The sequence below is a fragment of the Protopterus annectens genome, chromosome 5.part0 (genome assembly GCF_019279795.1).
Source record: "Protopterus annectens isolate FY-2018-M chromosome 5.part0, PAN1.0, whole genome shotgun sequence".
NCBI lineage: Eukaryota > Metazoa > Chordata > Ceratodontiformes > Protopteridae > Protopterus > Protopterus annectens.
The window spans coordinates 162,741,511-162,761,554 of record NC_056735.1 but is presented as its reverse complement, the minus strand read 5'-3'; the positions used below and the strand labels follow the sequence as shown (position 1 = coordinate 162,761,554).

Genomic DNA, 20,044 nt, shown 5'->3' with positions numbered 1-20,044 from the left:
TGCATCTGGTAAAGAGGCATTTTAAATTGCAATGCGATTACATTTGTAAATCACCTTAACTCTTAGCATGAAGTGAATGCCTTAAGAGTTTGTGTTGCTGCGTAGTTGTCTGTGCTGCAGATATGACGTTTGTGTGGATACATCTCACTGTATCAGTTTGTAGAGAGCATTCTTCGAAATAGGCATATTGCCATTATGTTACTGTTGTAAAGTACCTCAAATGTATATATTTTTATCTTCCTTTTTCAGGATGGGAAGAGTCCCAGACAGTGCCTAAAAGAAGGCCACTGCAGAGCTTTGCAAGTCACTTTTTTTGAATGCAAACGTTCACTGGTACGTATAAATAACGCAGAGCAGTTCACATTTGTATGAATATTTGGGTTATTGTTTTAGGGTGACTATTTTAAGTCTTTCTTTCCTGCTTTAGGCCACTTTAGATTTACTTGTTACCTGCCATAAAGCTTCAGCCCTCCACAACCTTCAACACTATAAGGTTAACGATGATGAATAAAAGGCAGAGGGCTTCTAATGCTATCATTACAGAAATGGAAGCATATTCATGCAAATCTGCTTGGGTCCTGTCAATCTTCTTAAGATTTTAGTGGTAGATTTTGGTGGTTGTAGAGTTTAAACGCTGTGGATGATTTAAATACTATTTTCAGTTGTCCTTAACACATGCAGTACTGAACTGTAGTGTGTTGGGGACAGTTGCTGAAGAATCTTTTGTTAAGATGTGCAACATGAGACTTTTCACTGCCTTCTCCAGAAAAAAAAAAAACATTACAGAAACCTCACCTGTTCAAACCAGCATTGCAAGAAGGGACAAACGTAAACTAATTTGACTATTCAGTAATTCCACTTAAATTTAAAGAAAAGAAAAACCTAAAGTTTCAAAAAATGTGTCCAGAGCAATCTCCTTCCTAGGCTTCATTTCCAAAGGTTACAGAATCCTCAGTTTTGGTCTTGGAACTGATCCTCTTTGGATCCGATACTATGCCTGTCCAGGAACTGCAGTTCTCCTCAGGGATGATATCCCCAAGATTAAGATCTCAAGAGGTATCCTCTCACTGGATCTCCAGACCTTCTTCCTCTTTTGCTCAGCCAGGTCCTCTAGGAACCTGTCTGAGGCTGACATAGACAGGTTGATGAGGAAATTGCTGAGGACCCAAATCCAACTGGGGATCCTCAGGACTCTGACTACTGTTGAATCTAGGAGACTTCTCTCTTCACCCTGCCAAGTTCTATCTCCTTCCCTGATCTGCCCTGCCTCATTGGCGCAGTTTGATCATAGTTCCTGCTTGGGTGGGTCTTCATTGGATCTGAAGACATGGTCTTTGACTCCAGCATTTTCTTTGATTCAGTTGACTCTGTTTTGGAGCTTACTGAATCTCAGAACCATGTAGTCAACATCGGGTCTTGGGGTATTTTGGGGCCAGGCCCATCAGATACATTACTATTCCTTGGTGTTTTGGCATTGGACAGCTTAGCTTCGGTATCAACTTTGGATCTGAGCCAAGTGGTTTCTCTGGATGAGCCTTCCCTAGGGGTCTCTGTTCCTCTGCTCCTTCACTGAAGCCCCCTGGATCCATCTCAGGCTTGGCTTTTGAGATGCTTGGAAGAATACTCTCTTGACTCAGAGAGCAGACTTCTTTTTTGAGTTCTGATCCTTCTCGTCCCCACAGGATTTCTGTGGGTCCTGAGCCTGCTCATCTTGTCCCATCGAGATAGCCAGCTTCCAAAAGCCTTGAGCCCATTTTTGTTGATGAACCACTCTCAGCTTCTGAGTCCTCTCCAGAACATCCCACCAAAGAGATGTACCTGAAGCATAAGTGTAAAAGGAGACTCACTGATTCCCTTCAGGGATCACTTATAGAAGATACTGACTTCAGTGAAGGAGAACTCCTCTTGAGGATGTCACATTCAGAGAAATTTCGGAATTGCTGTGGTCCACTGAAGCACCTTCCCGAGAGGAGTCAGTATTCCATGAGACATTCAGTGCTGGCCCATCTGCATCTTAGGTGGTTCCTCCCACAGTTGAGATGGTAGGCCTAATGTCCAAATGGGCATGGAAGGAACCAGAGATAGCAGAGCCTATTTCTCGAAAGCCTGACAATTTTTTTGTCACCCAAGGATCATTCCCACTGGAGCAAGTGCCCTGCTGTGGATTCAGCGGTAGTGGCAACAGCCACTTAAATTGAACTGGCTGAAGAGAATTCCACTGTCCATGCACTGCACAAGAAGTCTCATATGTTAGCCAAGTTTGGGAAGCAAGTCTGCACTTTGATAACCTTTGCAGTTAGGGTGCTGAGTTTTGGGAAATGTCACTCATTTTCTGAGTCATTTGACCAAGGGGCTCTCCTTATCTCTCTTAGGGTCCCTATCTAAGAAGCAGATGGCTACCCTTCAGTCTTTATCCAGTGTCTTGATGTGACTGATTTCCAGTTCCACACAAGGCACTTCAAAAGCAGCAGACACCAGCATCACTGTTAGGAGCCTGCCTGGGTACAGCTTTGTGATTTTGCAGAACATTTCATGATGGAATGATGGATCAGCCCTCTTCAGTCTGAAAGTCAAAGAAATGTTTTCCAGAATCGAAGACAGCAAGACCCTATCTGCCATAGGAATCCAGTTTTCTGCCCCCCCCCCCCATGACCTTTTCAAGGAATCAGATGGGTGGTAAGAAACTTTGGTTCTGTAAGTTGCAAGGGTTCTTTTCTGACATTTCTGGGGACAAAGTCTCCTGCAGCTGAGGGGGAACTCTAATGGTGGACATCACCCAGGGGGCAGAGGTGGTCAGCAGAACCAGGACTTTTGGGTTCCTTTCTCGGAGAGGTCCTAGCAGCACTCCTAAACATTTGCACAACTGCTGCTGTCAGGAGGCATTCAGGGGGCCACTCTCTCTCTATCTGTTAACCTGGAAGCCCATTGCCTAAAATGTATGGATGCAGAGGATAATAAACAGAGACTACTGTATTTCCTTTCTTTCTCCCCCTGTACCCACAAATAAGCTTCCCAGTGTTCCACCCTCACAAAGGGAAGCAGCTGCTTCAGAGATAAGGAAGCTTCTAAAGAATCAAGTCATCCAGGAGGTCCCACTAGACCAGAGAGAATCTGGAATTTACTCAGATTTTTTTAGTGCCAAAGAAAAACTGGGACCTAAGGCCAGTCCTGTACTTAAGCCATCTAAACAGGTTTGTAAGGCAAACAAAGTTCTGGATGGGCACAGAGTAGTTTGTTCTCCCTTTGCTAAGTGGAAAAATGACTGGATGTGCTGCATTGATCTCCAGGATGCGTACCACCACATAAAGATGGATAGATGATCCAGGAGGTTTCCTTCCTTTAGGCTGGGAGCCAGTCATTTCCAATTCAGAGCCCTGTCCTTTGGTCAAACCACAGCCCCTGGATGTTCACCAGGTGTATGGCATTGTTTGCAGCTCATTTCCATCTGCTGGTGTTCCAGGTGTTTGCTTATCTGGACAACTGTTTCATCACCAGCCCCCTCCAGGAATCTACTTATTCAGGCCAGGAGCTGCTTGCTCCTCTTTTGCTCGAATCTCAGGATAACAGAGAATATAGTCAAGTCCAAGCTTCAGCCTGTTCAGTCCTTGGAATTTATCGGCGCTGTCTTAGATACAAAAAGTTCAGATTGTCAAGTTCTCTCAAACCTTGCTCTTCACAGGCAAGCCTTAGTGATGCTGTGATCCCCCTGAATCTGCTGGTCAGATACCATATAAGAGTTCTACAGTGGACTTTGTCAGTCCTGCAGTCTATCAGACAACATCCCTTATCCTTTTGAGTGTTATTAATGGAGATTTACAAATCTCTGGGATGCCCCTTTGCTCTACTATCACCCCAAGCCATTGTGACAATGGATGCTTTCCACCAGTGATGGGAGTTGGGGGGGGGGGGGCTGCTTTTCTTGGGAAGGGCAGTCCAAGTCGCATGATCTCCAGCAGATAATCTTCACATCAACATTTTGGAGATGAGAGTAGTCCTCCTAGCATTGCAGGCAATGTAGGACTCTCCCCTTGGGTGTGCTATTTGTCAAAACAGACAACATGTAGGTGGTATGGTACATCAGCAAGCAAGGAGGAACCCAATCTTATAGCTAGTGTTGAATGCCTTGAGAGTATGGCAGTGCACAATGTCTTCCCACTGTTTTCTGATAGCAATGCACATTCCAGGGATCTGCACTGTTCTAGCAGACAACCTGAGCAGGTCTATCCTTCTTCCTCATGAGTGGTCCCTCAATCCAATTATAGCAGAGCTCATATTCAAATACTGGGGGTTACCTTGCTGCAACCTTTAATGCCCAAATTCCTGCAGAAAGCATTGGGGAGGAAGATCATGGTCATCCTCTTAGAACTCCTACTGGTTTCAACAAGTGTGGTTCCTCCTCTGGCCCCTTCTATTACATCCTTCCTGGGTGTTGAGTTCAGCTCCAGACCTCCTGCCTCACCTGTCAAGGTTGCCTCACTTGATCATTCACAGTCTCTCAAACTGACCATGTTTTCTCCATTTCAGATGATGGCTAGACAATCTAGGCTTTCTTCTCCCATCATTTACATTTTGACCTCTTCCGAGAGACCTTCTACCAGGAAGATTTATAAAAGTAAGTATAAAAGTTTTTCTCTGTCTGGGCCTCCAGCAAAATCGTAAATCCCCTCTCGGACCCTCTTCCGGCCATTCTGGATTTTCTGGCATCTCTCTTTAATGACGGAGTTAGTTTTTTCCACTATTAAGGTGCAGCTTGCGGCTATATCTTCTTTTCATATCAAAGATCATATTCCCATTGCATCCCTTAGATATACAAAGCATTTCTCGTGGATACTACTCTTCATCTTCCATTCAGGGAATCATTACCTCCTTTGGATATTACTATTCTGTTGCAGGCCTTTATGGGCCCTCCTTTTGAACCTGTGGCCAAAGTTGATTTAAGTTCCTATTGTGGAAAACTGTGCCAGGGGGTTTTCAGAGCTCCATTCCTTACCTTCAGAACCTCCTTACCTGATTTTTCACAAAGATAGGGTATCCTTGAGAACCAACCCTTCCTTTCTTCCTTAATTGGCTTCTAAATCGTCAGTCAATCAATCAATCTACCAGTATTCTTTCCAACTTTTTCCAGCAAGGGAGAATATGTACTACATTTGCTAGATGTGTACCATCAACTGTGGATATTCTTCGTATTTCACTGTTGCAGTCATCACCTGTGGGGTTATCCCTGCTGCGGCAGCCCTAGGCTGGCCCATATTACCAGAGTCAGTGTTTTTCTGCGTCGGCTGTTGTCACTTGCTGCCTGACGTCAGGATATCAGTGCCATTACATCAGTTTTTCTTGCCGTGAAGCCCGTAGCAGAAGCAGTTCGCAAATGTGCCGGTCGGTCGCTACCAGAGTTTGAATTACAGCTGAAAACATCTAAAGCTAAGTACCTCATTGGGGATCCTTTTTTCTTGCACTTACTGATGTCCAAAAAAGTTAACAATTGTCTCACCTGTGGAAAGCAAATCATTCACCGAGACTTCCATTCATACTGCGTCACTTGTTTAGCCCCAGACCACGATGTTCCCCGTTGCCGGTTCTGTGCTCCTCTTTAATGTGAGAACCATTCGTCGTAGAGCTCTTATTGTAGCCAGATATTTTCATTCTGAAATGGCGTCCTTCAGCCAACAATCCATAGACATTCCGAAAAAATGTAAGGATAAAGATAGATAGAGAGAGACCACACAAGACTAAGCCTTCTGATGACTCTACTGCTAGGCAGGTAGTCAGTTCTCTGGAATTGTGAGGCTCCTTCGGAGCCCCTGATGCCCAGTTTGATACCTTCGCAGGCCCCTACTGAGACCCTTTCTGGGACCAGTATGCCGCAGAAATCTTCTTCGTCTTCTCAGCCTTTGGTTGTCTCTGCCTTGGTTGGGTCCGGAGCCTCGACGCAGGCACCGGCTTCTGAAGAGATTTTTCACACTACCAAATTTAGACAAAAACTGACGTCTTCTCCTCTGACTGCCATTTCTCTCAGACCACTGGATACTCTTAGGCCTAGAGGCAAGGCCACGCCTAGGAAAACTACCTCTAGTCACCATTTTATCCCTGCTCCACCACCCCACGCTCAAATGCTTAAAATGGCAGAGGATGTTATCACTCTTATCAGGGGTAGTCAGCCACTCCTTCTAAAAGGAAAAGAGACCTTTCTCCTGAAATACTAACAGAACAGGATTCTGAGGAGTCTGATTATTCAGATTTTGGAGAAGAACAACAACCTCTGACTGCTTATGAGGATTCAGATGCAGAGGAATCCATCCCTTTTGCCTCCCCACCAGAAGATATTTCCCTTGGGGAAACCCTTCACACCCTCAGGGAACATTTCCACTGGGAATCCCCAGACTTCAACAACCTCTGACTGCTTATGAGGATTCAGATTCAGAGGAATCCATCCCTTTTGCCTCCCCACCAGAAGATATTTCCCTTGGGGAAACCCTTCACACCCTCAGGGAACATTTCCACTGGGAATCTCCGGACTTCCCTCAGTCTAAGAAAAGACTGAGAGAGTTTCTAGACCTGCCCAGGCACAGATTCTTGGCCATCCCTCCAATCTTTGAGGTGGTTGATGATGTCTACCATGAATCCAGCTTAACTCCTGACACCCTCCCACATGCTCCCAGAAAACCTGACTGGTATTACAGAGTACCAGATTCTCACAAATGCCTGTACAGAAATCCTGCTGCAGACCCAGAGGTCATTACACAGGGACCAAAAGGAGCTAAGGCTAGTTCTGCAAAAAGTCCTATTTCTTCTGACAAGGACTCCAGAGCTCTGGACATATGGGCTAAAAAAGTATACACCTCTGCAACCTTAGCTATCAGAGCACTCAACTGTCAGTTCCACATGTTAAAATATCAACATACTTTGGAACTATTAAAACAAAAGATTTCAACCTTACCTGACTGTGCCAATTTGAAAGAGTTAGCAGATTTACTGCACTCTACTTGTCAAGTGGCTAAACACTCATTACACTGTGGATATGATGCCCTAGAAGCCTCATGCAGGGCAACAGTGTCAGGATCTATCATTAGGAGACATGCATGGTTGAAGTAACAACCTCTCTCTGATCATGTCAAATCTAAATTACTCGATGCACCCTTGGATAAGGAGTAAAAGTAGAAGCGGTGCTTAGAAAGATGGAAGACAAAGCAAAATCTGTGCAAACAGTAAAAGACTTCCTTCAGGTACAACCTCCTAGGTTCAGCAGGAGCTTTCCCTTAAAACACTGGTCCTTTCCTTCACCTAGCAGACAGGATCAATGTAAGCCCCGCAGGAACAGACCACCCAGACTCCTATCCCAGGGACAACAGAGAACCAAACAGTGGACCACTTTTGCTCCAAAGGCTGGGAGTTCTAAGCCATCCCTCTATGGCATAAACTCTCAATGGCTCCCTCTCCCCCCTCTGCCCTCTTTCCACTCACCAAAAACTAGGAGGAAGGCTCTCCCTCTGCAAAGAAAATTGGCTCTCTGTAACCAAGGACCAATGGGTCTTAAAGATAATTTTTCAGGGATATAAATTCTCCTTCAATTACTCCCAATTCCAAGAGGGTATCAAGACTTACCTCCAAATCAGTGGGCAGCATTGAAACAAGTCCAAACTCTCATATCCCAAGGGGCAGTAGAACCTGGCCCCTCAGATCAAATAGGCAAAGGTTTTTATTCCATACTATTCCTTGTACCCAGAAAAGATGGCACTTGGCACCCCATCCTGGATTTATCCATTCTGAACACCTTCCTAGTGGTCCCAAAATTCAAAATGCTAACTTTGCAGCATCTGCTGCCTGTGCTGACAAAAAACGCCTGGTTAGTTACCCTGGATCTAAAAGATGCCTACCTCCACTTCCCCATAAGTGAATCCAGCAGGAAGTTCCTTCGCTTTAGAGCAGGCTCACAACACTTTCAGTTCTCTGCACTACCCTTGGGCTTATCTACTGCTCCCAGGGTATTCACCAAATGCTTAGCCCCGGCCATAGCCTTTTGCAGACAGAAAAATGTATAAATTTACCCTTATCTGGACGACTGCCTCATTCAGGCAGATTGCAAAGAAAAGCTCCTCAAGGACCTCCTCTTTATCAAAACCCTGCTTAACCTCCTTAGGGTACACCATCAACGAGAAGAAATCAAGGCAAACACCCTCCAGGAAGATCATTTTCGTGGAAGCACTGCTGGACACAGCATCCCAAATGGCCTTCCTATCCCAGAAAAGCAGAGCTTCCTGCTTCTGTATTTTACACTGCTGGCTTCCAGAAGTCACCTCACTGTGAGAAAGTTCCTGCAAGCCTTGGAGTACATGACATCTTGCATCCTTCTAATTCCTCTGGCCAGGCTTCACATGAGAAAACTTCATTGGTACCTAAAGAACCTTTGGTGTCAGCATTCTCAACCCCTAGAGACCTCTCTCCCTCTGATCCCCTGTATAAGGGCTGAGTTTCTCTGGTGGGCAGGGGCCTTTGCCCAGAACAAGGGTCTTTCCTTCACCCACCACCCAACTGGGAAGACATTACACCAACGCCTCAGACATAGCTTGGGGCGCTCACCTAGAAGGCAGGTGCACCCAAGGTCTTTGGGATGCCCAGCACCTTCCCTTACACATCAGCCAGAAGGAAATGATGGCAGTACAAAAGGCTCTGACATCCTTCAAACCCCATCTCAAGCCACGGGTTCTCCTTATCAAAACAGACACCACCACAGTAATGTGGTACATCAGCAAACAGGGAGGGACTCAATTTTACCCTCTGTGCAGGCTAGCCTTGAACCTCTGGCTGACAGCTTCTTTCATTGGTCTATATCTGATAGCCCAATACCTACCAGGGATCAACAACACCCTGGCAGACCACTTACGCAGAAACTTACTGGACCCCACGAATGACAGCTCCACAGAAAAATCTTTTTGCAAATCACTCAGGCGTGGGGGACTCCGGAGGTGGATCTCTTTGCTTCGCACCTCCACCATCAGCTAAAGAAATTCTGTACCAGGGAGTATCACCACCTAGCGTGGAAGGTGGATGTCTTGACCTTCCCCTGGAACACCCTGTTTGTGTACGCATTCCCTCCTCTGCCTCCTATTCCCAAGGTACTGATTATAATAAGGCCCAGACAACATTGGTACCCCTTACTGTGCAGCCTGACCTTAAAGCCTCCGAGGCAGCTTCCCCTGATCTCAGACCTCTTAACTCAGGTGGGAGGGGGGATGCACCCAGACTTGCAGACTCTCAAACTATCAGTATGGCTAATGCTGTAAAGACAAACAAGGGGCCCCTGATGTTCTTTGTGTTTCACTGTTGCAGTCATTACATTTGGGTAATCTGCTGGCAGGTTGCCCTCAGTCGGCCTGAATCCCAAAGTCTTGGGTCCTGCGTCGGTTGCTGTCTCCTCTTCCATGACGTCAGGTCATCAGGGGTATAAAACATGCAGCCAACACCATTTTCTTCAGTCTTTCTTGCCGTACGGTGCCCGAAGCAGAAGCATTTCGCAAGTGCCAGTCGGCCGACTACTGAAATATTCGAGTTTGAGTTACAGAAACGAAGTCTTCACTAAAGCTAAGTACCTTGTTGGGTAAACTTTTTTCTTGTTTTTTACCAATGTCAGAAAAAGTTAATAATTGTATTACTTGTGGGAAGCAAATACTGCATAAGGATTTCCATTTATACTGTATTCCTTGCCTAGACCCTGATCACAGCGTGCCTGGCTGTCGGTTTTGTGCTAGATTTAACCAACGCACTGTTAAGCGTCGGTATATGTTTGCATCAAAGTATTTTGGAAACATATTTAACTACCCAGAAATGTCGTCGGATATTAATCCGACTACCGGAGTACATAAAAAAAATGCAAAGAAAAGGACAGAGAAAGGCAGTCAAAATCCAAAACCGACGACGAAGCTTCTCCTAAGCCAGTCGCCGGTTCGCTGGTACTCAGTGAGGCACTTTCGCAGCCCCTGATACCCACTACCTTCAAGTCGCAGGCCTCTACCGACACCCATGTGGAGTCCGGCATGCCGCGAGATACTCAAGGTATTGGACCAACGGATGTATCTACCTCAGATGGGTCCGGAGCCACTGAGCAGGCACCAGCTTCTGAGGGTGTATTCAGACCTCAACATTTGTATATCAAACCGACGAAAGCTGCAAAACCAAAGACTACAGCAACTTCAAAAACTAAAAAAACGACACTTGAGCCACGTGCACAGGCCTCTATGCCTAAAAATCAGATTATCAAAATGGCTAAAGACCTTATTACCTTGATCAGGGGTACCCATTCCCCCTCCTGATAAGAGGCCTAGGCAAGACACTGATTATGAATCTTCAGATCAGGTTTCTATTTCTTCTGATTCCTCTTCTGATCAGGAATTATCTGTGCCTCCTTATGAAGATTCTGATGCTGAGGAGTCCATTCCATCTGCATCTCCTCTTGAGGATTATTAATTTGGCGAAACCTTGCATACTTTGAGGGAGCATTTTCACTGGGAGAGTCAAGACTTCTCAGAATCAAAGAAGAGGCTCAGGGATTTCCTTCTTCTCCCTCAGCACAGGCCTTTAGCCATTCCCCCTGTTTTAGACATTGTGGATGATGTGTTTTTGGAGTCAAGCTTGTCCCCTGACTCCTTACCTCCGGCTCCCAGTAAGATATTACAGGGTCCCTGACTCACATAAATTTTTATTTAGAAACCCTGCTGCTGATCCTGAAACTATTTCACAGGGTCCAAAGGGAGTTAAGGCCTCAACAGCAAAAAATCCTACCCCCTCTGATAGAGATTCAAGGGCACTGGACAGATGGGGAAAAAAGGTTTATACATCTGCAACCTTGGCAATCAGGGCCTTAAACTGTCAATTTCATATGCTTAAGTACCAACAACATGTTATGGGATTGCTGAAACAGAAAATGATGTTGATTTCAGAATGTGCAGAAAATAAAGAATTGCATGAATTATTGCATGCAGCTGAACAAGTTGGAAAGCATACTTTGCAATGTGGTTTTGATTCCTTAGAGGCCTCTTGCAGGGCCGCAGTTACTGGATCGATGATTAGGAGGCATGCCTGGTTAAAGGAACAAAATTTGCCTGAACATGTTAAAGCTAAATTGCTAGATGCACCTTTACAGCATGATTCTGTTTGGTATTAAGGCAGAAGAGGTTTTAAAGAAAATGGAAGACAAAGCTAAGTCTATGCAAACTGTTAAAGACTTCTTACAAGTGCAGCCACCAAGATTCAGTAGACACTGGCCTACAAAAAATTGATCCTTTCCTGTGTCAGACAGAGCTCAAAGGGGCAAATCCAGACGCCCTAAGGGTTCCAGATACCAGGCGCAAGATTCGTACAGATCAAAGCAATGGGGAGCTTCCACCTCCAAATCTGGAGGAGGTAAAGCGCAAACCTACAGAAAGCAATCTCAATGACTTCCCTCTGCCTGCACCAAACACTTATCTTTTGGCAGCACCCATAGGGGGGGGAATTAGCACTTTTTGCTCAAAATTGGCAGTTAATAACCCAGGACAAGTTGGTACTAAACATCGTATCACAGGGATACATATTCCATTTCCACAGTCTGCCAATTGCAGATGGTTGGCCAGATCTGCCAAAAAATGAATGGGCATTGGCACAGAAACAGGTTATGTCCCTCATGGATATGGGGGCCATTCAGACAGTACCAGAACAGGAAAAGGGACAAGGTTTTTACTCAAGACTGTTCTTGGTACCCAGAAAGGACAAGGCCTGGTGGCCAATACTGGATTTATCGATTTTGAACACATTCCTGGACATTCCAAAATTCAAAATGCTGACTTTGCAGCAGCTTCTGCCCATGCTGGGCAAGAATGCTTGGCTGGTGACTTTAGACCTAAAAGAGGCATACCTGCATGTCCCAATAAGACAATCGTGCAGAAGATACCTCATATTCAAGGCTGGCTTAATGCATTACCAATTCTCTGCACTGCTCTTCGGCTTATCTACTGCGCCCAGGGTCTTTACAAAGTGCCTGGCACCAGTAATTGCATTTTGCAGACAAAAAAGTATACAAATATATCCTTACATGGACGACTGTCTCATTCAAGCAGAGAACAAGGACATTCTTCTTCGACACCTGGCATTGTGAAAAGGCTTCTAACATGCCTAGGGTACACAAACGAAAAGAAATCACAACTGGTACCCTCTCAAAAGATAACATTCCTGGGTGCAAGCTTGAATACGACTGCCCAGATGGCTTACCTCACATCAGACAAGCAAAGGCAACTGACTACTTACTTCAAACTGATGGCAACAAAAACCCAGTCTTCTGCAAGACAAATTCTGCAGGCTCTGGGCTTCATGGCATCCTGCATCCTACTGATTTTATATGCAAGACTGCATATGAGGAAGCTTCAGTGGTACCTAAAAAGTTTATGGAATCAACATTCTCACAGTCTGGAAACAATGATTCCTCTCATTCCCTGCCTGCAACAGGAGTTTCTATGGTGGGCAAAGGCATGTCACCAAAACATGGGACGGCCATTCACTCTACCTCCTGCCAGCCAAACCATAACAACAGAAGCATCAGATTATGCGTGGGGGGCCCACATGGCAGGAAGATGCATTCAGGGCATATGGTCACCAAAACAAATGCATCTACATATCAACCAGAAAGAGATGCCAGCTGTTCAAAATGCCCTAACAGCCTTCAAAGACTCACTTCATCCAGGACAACTACTGATAAAGATGGACAAACCACAGTCATGTGGTATATAAACAAGCAAGGGGGCACACACTCATACCCCCTATGCAGATTAGCCATGGCACTGTGGGGCACAGCTTTGACCTACCAAATACAGCTTCAAGCTCAATTTCTGCCAGGAAAACAAAACACTCTGGCAGACGATTTAAGCAGAAACCTTATGGATCCTCACAAGTGGAAACTAAATCCACAAGTCTTCAGCATGATAACAGAGAAATGGGGGAGCCCAGACTTAGATCTATTTGCCTCTCCTCAAAATTATCAATTGAAAAAATTCTGCACAAGGACTTATCACAGACAAGCATGGAAAGTGGACGCCCTATCCTTCAGTTGGAAAAACCTATCAGTTTACACCTTTCTGCCTCTGCCTCTTCTCCCCAAGGTCCTCCTAAAAGTCAGACAAGAGAAACCAAAGATGATACTAATTGCCCCGGACTGGCCCCGCCAATACTGGTACCCAATCCTAAGGAGCTTGTCTCAATACCCAGCTTGGACCTTGCCTCAAAGACCACAACTACTGTCCCAGCAAAACAATCAGATCCTGCACAATCAACTACAGACTCTGAACCTGGCAGCATGGCTTATCATGTGGTCATACAAACAACTCCTCTCAGTAAAGCTGTGATGGATGTCATTTTGGAAGCCAGAAGGCCTAGTACTAGAAAATCTTATGTTGACAAATGGAAGATATTCTGTGCTTGGAATCAAGCACAAGGAACTGATACAGCAGAATCAAATATTCCTCAGATTTTGCAATACTTAACGGAGATGCTTGACAAAGGCCTATCTTTCTCATCAATTAAAGTTCATGCCTCTGCCATTTCGGCTCATTACAATACAGAGCCGCCAATCCTTTCTCATCCTTTACTAAAGCAGTATCTTAGAGGAGCCAAAAATTTAGGGGACCTCAATTATGTGTTGGAAAAGCTCACCCTGCCTCCATTTGAACCAGCTGCTACCGCTGATAAAAAGTTCTTATGGAAAACAGCTCTGATACTAGCAATTACTTCAGCAAGAAGAGTTTCAGAGCTACAGGCCCTCATAGCTGTAGAGCCTTTTATTATATTTCACCCAAACAGAGCATCTCTGAGGACAAATCCTACTTTTATGCCTAAGGTGGTTTCCAGTGTGGCTGTTAACCAAACAATTCATCTGCCAACCTTTTATCCAAATCCGCAGAACAAGGGGAGAGAATTCTGCATTCCTTGGACGTACACAGACAGCTAAGATTCTCCTTAAGCAGGACTAAAGCTCTAAGAAAAACTGAGCAATTACTAGTGACATATGCTGCAGGATCAGAAGGCAAGGCTATATCAAAGCAGACAATTTCAAAGTGGATAAGCCACTGCATCCATTTCTGTTACTTAAACCATGGCAAACCTGCACCCAAGGGCATTAGGTCTCATTCCACTAGAGCTGCAGCGACTTCAGCAGCCTTTCTAAGGGGATTACCAACCAAAGACATTCTAGAGGCTGCTACTTGGAGTTCTGTTCACACCGTTACAAAGCATTATCATTTGCCTCTCTGCTCTAAATCCAGGGCAGGCTTTGCCACTGCAGTTCTGCAGGGCCTTATAGCCGCTCCTAATGCTGTTTAGCTCCAGCCTCCCAACCATAGCTTTGGGATTCTACCCAAATGTAATGAATGCAACAGTGAAACACGAAGAACATAGTACAGTTGTGTACACTTACCATAAATGTAGATGTTCTAGTGTATTCGCTGTTGCAGTCCTGGTTTCCCACCCTCCTTCCCCTTATATCTTCATTCTTTAGGGAGACATAAGTTTCTAACGGTGGCTTTTAGCCACCAGGGCCACCTTTACCATATTTACTTGGGCCTCTGACTGGTTAGGGCAGGAAAAACTGATGTAATGGTGTTGGCTGCCTTCCATTATAGTACTGACGACCTGACGTCAGGCAGCATGCGACAGCAGACAATGCAGAAAAACATTGACTCTGGTATTGGGGCTGGCTGAGGGCTACCACAGCAGGGATAACCCCACAGGTGATGGTTGCAAAGTGAATACACTCAAACGTCTACATTTATGGTAAGCGTACACAACTGTACTTTCTATTTACAGCAAACTAAGACAATAAGTCTGATCAGTTTTCGGTCAAGATTGGTAAGGGATTGGTAAGGGAGTGTCCAAGGTTACACACTCCAGTTAGCTTTCAGACTGTATACCCCATGTTTACAAAGAAAAGGGCTTGTCATTATCCAAATCTCCGAAGGCTCATTTAATGAGATCTGTAGCCTCTTTCACAGCTTCCTTTTCCAGGGTATCTGTTGAAGACATATTTGCCTCTGCTACTTGGTCCATGGTCCATACTTTCTTTTGTTATTATAAACTGGTTATACAAGCAAGGTCAAGAGCCTTTGGTTTGGCTGTGCTTTGGAATATCCTTCCATGAGACCTCCCAAGTGTTATGGTAGCTGGGAACTCTGTCCCATCTGTTGAGGAGCCGAAAAAAAGAGAACAACATGAGATATGAAAGTTATATACTTAGCATAATGATAGATCTCTGTAGTCTGCTTCCATCCTTCCTTAACTCTCCCCCCTTCTTCCTCATCCTTTATTTATTTAATTTATTCATTCATTCCTGGAATGACCTTTCTGAGTTACCCTTATTTACTTGCTTTCAAACCTACACATCAGCTGGTTTCTGTCTTTCTTGCTTTCTATCCTGTTGCCTGGATTTTTCTGCTAATTTTTTTAAGTGCCTTTGAGGAGATATATGTACATTGTTTGTCTTGGTGTTGCAGGCAAACTCTATCTGAGATAACTTGCATGTTGCAAAGGGATTGTGACTAAGGGGAAAGAGCCTGAGCATTGGATCTGAAGCTTGAGAGCGACTGAAGTTGAGTCTGAAGGCATCCTTTGAGGAAGGACGGAAGCAGACAACACAGTTCTTTCGTTCTGGTAAGTACATAACTTTCATTTATTTGTAATAAAAGTTTATAATAGTTAATTGGATAGATGTGAACGTTACTCATTTAAATGTGTATATCTTTTTTTTTCTTTTAACTTGGTTTTATATTTATTGCCCCCCCCCCCCCCCCCCCAGAGAGGTCCTTTACCTTGGCACACACATCACATGTTATGTTAATACTGTACTATTTTTGTAGTCTCTTTTTTTGTGGGGGGCTTTATTGCAGATGGCTTTTTGGGGTGTCATTGTAGAACATTTGCACTTGGAAGGTGGTATACCGTTAATGTATGCTATAGTTGAAGGTGTAAAGCATGACTGCTTTCCTTTTTCTGATTCCTATGAAATTCTGAATCTTGCAAAGTTTATTGCAGCAGAATGCAATTGTATCCACTTCACCACATTATCATTTTTATTTTCTTGGCAATAATGCCTATTTAATCACATGACTATTAAAACATTAAGCTCATTTGGAGGCTGCAGTACCTTTACATTTCTTCCGTTATCCCCTAGATATTGCATTAAACCCAGTTGTCTTCTCTTTAAGTGGAAGTCAGCTGTCTTGTTTTGTATGTTGGTGCCTGGGAAGGACAATCTGCTGCCATATACATATTTTGTAATTGTACACAAGGGCTTTGTCTATGTTGACTTAGAAATGTGACTGCTGTTACCATTGCATGATTGGTACTACATATTTTTTAAATCTGTCTGTGATGATATGGGCAAATTCCAGCATAGCCAGCTGGAGTTTTGTAAAGAATGATATGTCCTTTGAATATCAAACTGATTTATACAAGATGCTTGTGTTACAAATGTATTAGAACTGTACCTCATTTCTTTATCAAACTGATTTGTACAGATGCTTGTGCTGAAAATGTATTTGTGGGCTTTGCTTGTGTGAAAATGTATCAACAGTGCACCCTGCTGGAATGAAAAGAAATGTATATGTATTATTGCAACTGAATTAAATGTGCCAGTTAGCTTACTTTAAGAAAAATCAGGGAAATGTAAATGAGCTGTTAAACCATTAAAATGGTACCCCACAGTGCTGAATAGGACCAGACACTCTAGGTATGGAAAAAGCCTTTGTTCATTAGTTCAGTAAAAAGAGGGGAAGGTCCAAGCACTGCCATAAACATTTAGATGTGTAGCTGTCTATGCTAAATTCCTGTCTTAACTTCAAAGGGGAATACTGTGAGAACCTAAAGTCAGGTGACTAGATAAGGTCATTCTGCCAGCCCTCTTGGAAATTATATTTTAGATATTACAAGGAGAAATGTCAGAGTATGGAGTATTCTGTTTTGGGGAACCTGACTAGAAAGACTCTCACCCACAGCATCTTGCCTTGCTGTAGTAAGTAACTTAACTAGGGAACAGTAATTATTTTAGATTAACCAGGAATATAGTGAAGCTTAGTTTAGATAGTATTTCTTTATTGGTCTGAGTCTGACCATGAATGTTGTTTTCCGTATTTCCTGTGATCTGAACTCTGTGGTTTACTGTGAATATATACATCATGTTCATGCTGTTTTATTATTTATTATTAAATATATTTAAAACATTTATTGTGGCTGGTCCTTGTAGAAAGTACTTGACCTTTGAGAGTGAGTATATTTATTTGGTGACACTGTGTTGGCCACTCCAGAAGGTTTAGCTGTCTTGGTCAACTACTACCATTTATATTAGTATTAATATTACACAGTATAATTGGACACCCCTTTTGTATGAGCCTTATAGTAACTGACTGGTGGCAGTGAATCTACCTTATAGTCTGGGCAAAGCTGGTAGAGCGGGTAATCCGGCAGCTTTTCCCAGGTGTGTGAAAATTAAATCTTAGTGTGTGTGTGTCAGCTACTTGGGACACAGACACGAAGCACTGGGTTCACAGAGAGGGTGCTGGAGGATTCTGTTTTGGACACTCGGCTGAGGACCTAACCCTACAGTTGTACCAGTGGGAGTCTTATTGGGGACCTGGAGGGAGACAGATATACAGACATGCAGACCCTGGGCTGAGTGTGTTCCGTGTGTGCTCTTAAGGGAAAGTATACTTGATGCAGGGAGGTCTGTATCTGGAAGTACTGAGTGTATCCATTTGTATTACAAGTGCATGTCCATCTCCAGTGTCAGTGGTGAGGATTTAGGCTCCTTGATTACTGGCCCAACTTGGGGATGTCACATATTGGTGGCCATCATATATTGGTAGCAGTGATGAGCATCAAACTGTTTTCAAATCACAGTTCATAGATTCATAGGTAGGTACTAGGCTATTGTCCCAAGGGCCTATATAAGCCTAGCCAAACAAGTACCCTGGCTTTCGCCACCCAAGAAAATTATTTTCCTGTGCCCCTGTCGAGCAGAGCCACAGAGGTGATCCCCGGGGTGAATTTCCTATTTCCCATCCAATCATCAAGATTTTTCTTCAAAAATGCTAATGAGGAGCTTTGTTTGATATAGATAGGTAGTTTGTTCCAGAGTATGGGAAGTCTATGGGACAGGAATCTATCCCTCCAGCATGTTCTGTTTATTGTATTGACAAGGTTTAGGTCCCTAGAGTGTGTAGCTCAAAGGGATTGGGATTTCTTTAAGTGGAGCATGTCCATCCTCTGGGTTTGACATAACTTTGTATGTTAGGCAGAGATCGCCTCTGAGTAGGTGATAGACAGAGTAAAGCTGGAGTTTTTTGAGACAGTCTGCGTAGGGCATCTGTTTGAGGCCGGTAATCCTCTTTGTGAGGTATTTTTGCGGCCTTTCCAGTTGTTATAGATGTCTTGTGAGGTACATACCAAAAGGGGTGTTGTACTCTATAATGGGTTTAATGAGTGATGAGTAGAGGGGACTAATGACCTCTTTTTTTCTGGATGAGAAACCTTTTGTGATGAGGTGTGCCACGTAGCAGGATTTCCTGACTACTGTGGCAATGTGATTATCAAAGGAGAGACTACCATCCACCTGTGTCCCAAGGTCTCTTATCACACTTTCGGTGTTAAGTAGACTACCACCTATGTGGTAGCTCATGGGTACAGAGTTTTTACCAAAGGGGATGACAATGCACTTTTTGGCATTGAGCTTGAGGCCATGGCTTTTGACACCAGGCATCTGTCTCCATGAGGCCCTTTTGTAGGATGTCCACATTGTTAGAGTTTCAATTATGGCTCCTAGTTTGCAGTCATCTGCGAACTTCGTTAGCCAAAGACATTCTGTGTTAGCCTGTACTTCAGAAAATAGACATCAAACAGGAAAGGACCCAGGACTGAACCCTGTGGTATTCCACTTGTCACTGGTCTGAAGTCGGATTTGGAGTCTGCTACTTTCACAGTGTGGGTTCTGTCAGTGAGCCAGTCGGCAACCCATCTTGTGACATAGGGATTTATACCTAGTTTAGTGAGTTTATCTATAATTCCAGAGTGGGGGATGGTGTCAGAAGCTTTGGCGAGATCTAGATAGGCTATGTGAACCACCTTACCCTCGTCTACGGCTTTGGTGACTGCTTCAAAGAAGTCTATCAGGTTTAAGAGACATGATCTGCCTTTTACAAACCCGAACTGGGTGGGGTCCATAGTTTGGAAATTACCAATGTCTTTGTGTATAAGATCCACGATGATACATTCCATTACCTTGCAGACCAGGCTCGTTAGGCTAATGGGGCCGTAGTTCCCAGGGTCTGTGGTGGCTCCTCCTTTGTGGAGTGAGATAACCGTCGCTGTGTGCCATTCAGTGGGCACAAAGCCAGAGGTGAGGCTATGACTGAACATAGTGCTTAGGGGTGGGGTGCCATTTCATTCTGCAGTTCATGTAGAATGCAGCCTGGGAAGTTGTCCGGTCCCATGGATGCTGTGTTCTTGGTTTTGGAGAGTGTGGTTTTTACCTGTGCAGCCATGATTACAGGAACTTTGCATTCTTCCGGTATAGAGATGGGCCCTTTAAGGGGTGAGAGGGGGGGTAAAGTTAGCACTGAACCTAGCTACCAGGATGTTGGCAATATCAGTTGGTTCTGTACATTTAGTGACATTGTGCTGTAACTTAGAGCAGATCTGAGTGTTGCCATTGAGATTCTTGACATAGCTATAGAATGCTTTGTGGTTGTCTTTAGAATCAGTGGCGATTTTGTTTTCATAACTAGCTTTGGAGGATTTTATGAGGGATCTCAGCTTCTTACTGAGGCAGACCAGGGAGTTCCTCCAATCATGGGATTTTACTCTTTTTTTGCAACAGTTTATTTCTTCTGTTGTAGAGTTTGTTTATGGCAGGGGACCACCAGATTGGCTTCCTTTTTATTTTGAGGATAGCATCTTGGATGCTCTTCATGTTTCACTGTTGTAGTCATTATATTTGGGTTATCTGCCTTCAGGTAGCCCTCAGCCGGCCTGAATATCA

General features: G+C 44.2%; 1 protein-coding gene across 4 annotated transcripts in view; it reads left to right on the top strand.

The window, feature by feature from the left end:
• Window positions 1-20,044, top strand: part of LOC122802531 (cytochrome c oxidase assembly factor 5) — a 255,614-nt gene that overhangs the window by 76,685 nt on the left and 158,885 nt on the right. For 3 of the 4 annotated variants that reach the window (XM_044072189.1, XM_044072191.1, XM_044072190.1), the window contains exon 2: window positions 250-333. In XM_044072189.1, the coding sequence (XP_043928124.1) occupies window positions 250-333 (84 nt within the window). Of the gene's footprint in view, window positions 1-249; window positions 334-15,506; window positions 15,658-20,044 lie in introns of those variants that run through there. The other variant, XM_044072193.1, reaches the window with a different exon arrangement.